The sequence below is a fragment of the Anabrus simplex genome, chromosome 8, assembly GCF_040414725.1.
Source record: "Anabrus simplex isolate iqAnaSimp1 chromosome 8, ASM4041472v1, whole genome shotgun sequence".
Lineage (NCBI taxonomy): Eukaryota > Metazoa > Arthropoda > Insecta > Orthoptera > Tettigoniidae > Anabrus > Anabrus simplex.
In genome coordinates, this window is record NC_090272.1 from 181,702,884 (window position 1) to 181,708,883 (window position 6,000).

General features: G+C 36.2%; 1 protein-coding gene across 1 annotated transcript in view; it reads left to right on the forward strand.

Annotated features, from left to right (window-relative positions):
* The window catches only part of LOC136878927 (very long-chain specific acyl-CoA dehydrogenase, mitochondrial), a 142,638-nt gene extending 137,143 nt beyond the window's left edge, over positions 1-5,495 (forward strand). Inside the window, exon 11 of the mRNA XM_067152545.2 lies at positions 2,465-5,495. Coding sequence (XP_067008646.2) covers positions 2,465-2,602 — 138 coding nt within the window. The 3' untranslated portion in view covers positions 2,603-5,495. The remainder of the gene's footprint in view (positions 1-2,464) is intronic.
* The last annotated feature ends 505 nt before the right edge of the window (positions 5,496-6,000 follow it).

Here is a 6,000-nt window from a genome sequence, read left to right on the forward strand (position 1 = left end):
CAGGTCGATAATTTCAAGTATTTAGGTTGTTTGTTCTCTCAGGATGGTAATATAGTAAGTGAGATTGAATCAAGGTGTTGTAAAGCTAATGCAGTGAGCTCGCAGTTGCGATCAACAGTATTCGGTAAGAACGAAGTGAGCTCCCCGACAAAACTATCTTTACATTGGTCTGTTTTCAGACCAACTTTGCTTTATGGGAGCGAAAGCTGGGTGGACTCAGGATATCTTATTCATAAGTTAGAAGTAACAGACATGAAAGTAGCAAGAATGATTGCTGGTACAAACAGGTGAGAACAATGGCAGGAGGGTACTCGGAATGAGGAGATAAAGGCTAATTTAGGAATGAACTTGATGGATGAAGCTGTATCCATAAACCGGCTTCGGTGGTGGGGTCATGCGAGGCGAATGGAGGAGGATAGATTACCGAGGAGAATAATGGACTCTGCTATGGAGGGTAAGAGAAGTAGAGGTAGACCAAGAAGACGACGATGGTTAGACTCGGTTTCTAACGATTTAAAGATAAGAGGTATAGAACTAAATGAGGCCACAACACTAGTTGCAAATCAAGGATAGTGGCGACGTTTAGTGAATTCACAGAGGCTTGCAGATTGAACGCTGAAAGGCATAACAGTCTATAATGATAATATATGTATGTATGTATGTATGTATGCAAAAACAAGAACACAGTTCGGATCCTTGCTGTCTGAACAAACTGTGGAGAAACTTGTAACATTAAAATATGTTCGGTAAGGCCAGTGCTTTGGGCAAAATCTTAGTTCAGAGTTTCTGAAGAGGGGCTAAGTCAGCTACGGATGTGTTGATCAACGATTAGTCATATCGTGTTGAACTCATTGAAGCTCACGTATGTCTTCTATTTAGTATTCCCATGAAAATAATGAAAAAAATGTGTATGCCTAAAAGAGTTGTTAATGTATTGAATTAGTGCATCTTATGCAATCAGTGATGTGTCATAATATGTCACGATGTGTTGCCAAAATTCTCCAGATTTGTAACTTTTGAAACTTGGCATGTTTGGGTATTGCTCAGCAGTTTGAGAGCATGCAGAGTATGTGTTGTGATTGTTGATTGTTTAATATTATGAAGAGGGGATCAACATTCACTTCTTTGTCAAACTGGGGAAAGAAGTTTACGAAGAAGTGCCAAATGGAAATAGTTTATGGCGGTTTGCCAAAACTGAAGAGAATTATGGCGGGTCAGGTCTTGTTGATGGTAGTTTTTTACACCAAAAGTCTTCTCGAATTATAAATTATACTACCTGGAGATTAAACAACGAACTGCTGATGCAATCTTGAAGTCTTGAGATGTTGAGAGAAAATTTCTGGAGTAAAAGACCAGACTTGTGGAGAAACAACTCCTGGAGCCTCCACCATGGGAATGCACCAGTTCACTCATCGCTATTGATTCGTGACTTTTTGACAAACTCAAAGACGGCTGTGCTTCCCCATTCAGTACACTTACCAGACCTAGCCCCTGCAGACTTTTTCTATTCCCCAAACTGAAGTCTCAGAGAGAATTGCGCGATCTCCCAAATTACCTACCAGAAATACTTCCAAGATAGAAACGGCATTGGGAGTGATTGATTAGTAGAAGAAGGGAGTGCACTTTGTTTAACCTGATGTAGTTTTTTATGGATCACTAGATGGCACTAATAGTATGTTTCTTCAACAGCAGAAACCTTGACCTTCCTAATTTGGCTACCTGGAAATGTCTGTCAAAATTTTGCTTTAAAATAATATATTTACTTTGGAGGAGTAACATCGAACTGACATACATCTATACTGCTGACTCCAAGAACAAGAAATAAGCTCAGTTTGGTGTAAGGAAGGAAAAATAATTGCCACAGAACTTTCCTTGCAACAAATGTCATTGTCATGTGGTGTCATAAAATTTCCCAACAGGGTGTGTTCCAATTACAAAACCAAGGATGACTGGGTGTTTGTATTGCTCAAAAGGATAGCATTCACATTGTTTCTAAGGGTGTAAATGTGAATTAAGATTCTTTGTGCCATGGATGCTGAAATGTAACATAAAGGTTTGTTTCATACACATGTTCTAGCTAGTAAATTCTCCTTTATTATAGGCAAATTTATATTCGTAAAATGCAGTACTTGGTTAATTTCTTTACTGAATCCAGATTAACACAGCCATATAATTGAAATATTGTATTTCTATTGATTATTAAATGTTCCTTTATTTACATAGTCCTCAAAAGTTCCCTTTCTAGTAAAAAAAAGGTGAATTTGTGCTCTGGCCCTGAGGTGCTGCAGTTCATTTCAGGCACACTTCCAACAGAAGATGGCAGCTAAAAGTGTTATCCGTTACATTACGGAGATGGACTGGAAATTGCTAAATAGCTGCTAGTTACTTACAGCATAGAACTACGTAAGTGTAGGATAATATTATGATGTATGTGCATACTTATAATATATTGTTTTGATTTCAGGCTTCTGATAGAGTTGCTCGTAATTTGGAGTCCATCGGAAACAGTCATGTGCTGAGCAACTTCAGTAAAATGAGTTCTATTGCTAAGAATTTGTGTGAATCTGGACAGATAGTACAAAACAACCCTCTGAATTTGTAAATGGGGAGGTCTCTGGAAGAATAACCCAACTCCATAAATAACAAAATGAGTAAATTGACGACAAAGATTTCAGTTTATAATAAATTGTCTAATGGATAATGTGGCTCTAAAACCATTATCAATGGAAATAACACAATCTAATGTATGTGTAGTCAATATCAAATAATAAACTCTTGTTCTGCTAAAAATAAAACAATAACATTGCAGGAAATTAGGTTGTTTTTCCATTGATATCCAAAATATTCATTAAAATAATTGTTAGACCAAAGTTATCATCTATAGTTCCAGCTTTCATAGAATGACTGAGAATTGTGAGAAGAATGACCTTTTATATTTCATTTTTGTCAGTAATGAACATTGCTTTAGAACTTAAATAGACTAACTTATATATGATGACCTAAGAAAATGGTTTGGAAGTATACTCCTATGTATTTCCACTTTTTAAAATGTAATTTACGAAGCAAACTCTTCCACTTCTGATGCATTAATTAATAATGATTGTTGTTAGGGTTTTGTTAGTACATTATTCATTTAGTATAATCTACTAATTATTCAGAAATTTAAGTTTTGGTTTGTTTTTATGGATTTACTGATCTCCCCTAATGATTGTTGTTAGGGTTTTGTTAGTACATTATTCATTTAGTATAATCTACTAATTATTCAGAAATTTAAGTTTTGGTTTGTTTTTATGGATTTACTGATCTCCCCTATTGGGTATTAGCTTGCATCTTCATCTTCTTCATCACTCATTCGGTCTTCATCTCCAGAAGTTTGTCAGAGAAATGTGATCGTTGTACCAAAGAATCCTGTAGATAAATGAACTTAACAAGCACTTCAATGTCCTTAGCTAGTTTAATCTGCCAAATTTCATGAGAGGGCTGAAGCTGAGGTTTTCTTCATTGTTTATAGAGAGATTCTGGCCTTGAGTCAAATAATAAGGTTGGTCAAGTTCTGCCCAAATTGTAGATGCAGCAAAAGAGTTTGGTGTATAAAATAATAGTACACACTTCTGAATTCTAAAGGGATTTCCTTTGCACTGGCCAGTTTTCCAAACAATGGTTAAAAGGCAGGAACCCTGTTTAAGATGAGGCTATCTCCCATAAAGGCATCGGAAGGTTTTGGTGTCCAGCTGCTTTGATTTATTATGCTTAAGTATTGTTCAGGAGATGTCACAGTCTCAATACTTTTCAGGACATTGGCATATATCCCAAAATTTCCATTGTACTGATTGTATAAATGTCCACATGCAGGGTAGAAATGTTTCATGGTCACATGAACGAAACTGAACCCTGCACAAAATTTGAGAAGATTGTGGTTCTTGTTCTTGCTACCGCATCTTGGGTAGAAGCAGTAGTGAAAGGAACACAAGTTGGTGTCATTCTTCCCTTCACGTTCTGCAATGGAATAAATTTTGCTGTTGCTATCATTATGGCAGTGTATGTTGAATATATACAACCAAAAAAGTCTTTTGTAAAACTGAGCTGTGTTGTTTAGCCATGGCAAGCATAGGTTTCAACCAAAGTCGAACTTAACTTTTTGATTGACTGAATGAGGTCATCTTTTATGCTATTGTAGCACTTCACTTTCTTAAATGTGACATTTGGGTTTAATTTTAGAGCAAGCTTTGACACCCAAACTCAAAAAGTGCATGGATTGTTCTCTTGTGGTAAACTTGTGATAGGATTTGTATTATCTTTTCTTGGAAAAAGTAAGTTTTGAAAATCTGATACAGCTTTGACACACTCAAAGTTGGATCAGCGAAGTACCTCTGTTTAGATTTGATAGCAGCATAGTGTGATGGTTTTTAAGAAAATAAATTCCAATGAGCTTTGACAGAATCCCAAATGTTCGATGGTATTTTGTGAGTGCAGTTTTAATTATTGCCTCTTTGATCTTCTACAAATAATGATCGTTTTTAAGAGCTTTCAGTTAGTGGTGATAAACGAAACTGGATGACCTATTCCTACCACTTTTGGGATTGACTAATGAAGTGGCAATATTTCTTCTTTGTATTAAATCTATCAGCTATGAATCTTACACATTTTTATCACCAAGCTCCCAAAAGCCATGGAACAGTTTATCTGACTGTTAGTACCAAATTTTGTATAACACTGCTTTGGACAACACTTCTGGACTACGTTGGAGTTCTTACCTTTCACTTTTCTACCACTTACTGAAAACGTATAGGCCTACCCACTACTCGCTATTCTAGCTTTATACTCCTTCAGTTCGTCTTCATTTGCCTTTCTTTTAAACTCCAAAATCTACCGTAGCATTTAGCAGATTGCTGTTGTTATTACAGTCCGAATCACTGTTGCCATTAAGTTCATCTGATTATTCACTTTCCTTTTTAATATCAGAAAAACATTTGAAACCTGTACAGTTCAAAGCAGGAAACAATGGTAATTATTCACTCAGAACGAGAATAAATCAACGAACATTCAGCAGGAAAGGAATGTTACAGCTGCTCCATGGATGACTTGGGGAAAACTATAACTATTTCACTCCAATTGTGCTACCTGGAAGAACAACCTAATGCATGATTGAACTCTTATTACAGTACTGCACTCTATTTAGTTTGGTGAAACTTACTTGGCACGGAGTTTCATTGATACATGAAGAAGAAAAGAAGCACGGAAACCGTCCAGAGACCTCCTCAATTCATATATGCTGTACTTCACTTTGGTGCTATTCCATAGGCCTTCTCAATTACAGAAGTGTTGAATTTTCTTTTTCCTTTAAGAATCGAATAAAGATTACAAAGAAGAGATACGTCAAAAATGATTTCAAGTACATATGTGAATATTTGTAGATATTTGTGTATATTTATATTTGTACATTTGCAATGATGTATAAGAGTAATCAAATAAAGTACTTAGTTTTTATACTCTAACTACCTTCGGTGGTTCCTCAACTAGAAAATCCTTCTGTATTTTATGCAGGTGTTTGTTACTACTAAATGAGTGCCAAAAAGTTGGTGGTTCTGAACGGTTGATGTCTGAAGACATTACTTCTGTAGTGTTGCTTAATTGGGATTTTATTTATTTGAGTCAGAAACAAATAAAATATGTAGATACACAAATGAAATCTTAAGTCAGACCACAGTAGACTAGTGGCGTGAAACCTTAACAACGTTTTGCTGTCGCAAGGAGAAGATCAACTGTACAAGATGCAGGACAGAGCATGCATCTAATGGATGTTCCATGGTCTGAGGTTCTCTGCATTCGCAGTTAACGTTGTCGACAGGGAAGTACTATTGTTTAGTTCTCTCTGCATTGGCAGCTACCTCATGACTAATATCTGATGGCACTATCACTGCAAGCTGATAGAGGTTTACAAGAGCTCTAGGCCTTAGACAACCTGTAACAAGCCTACATGTTTCATTGAACGCATTGTCA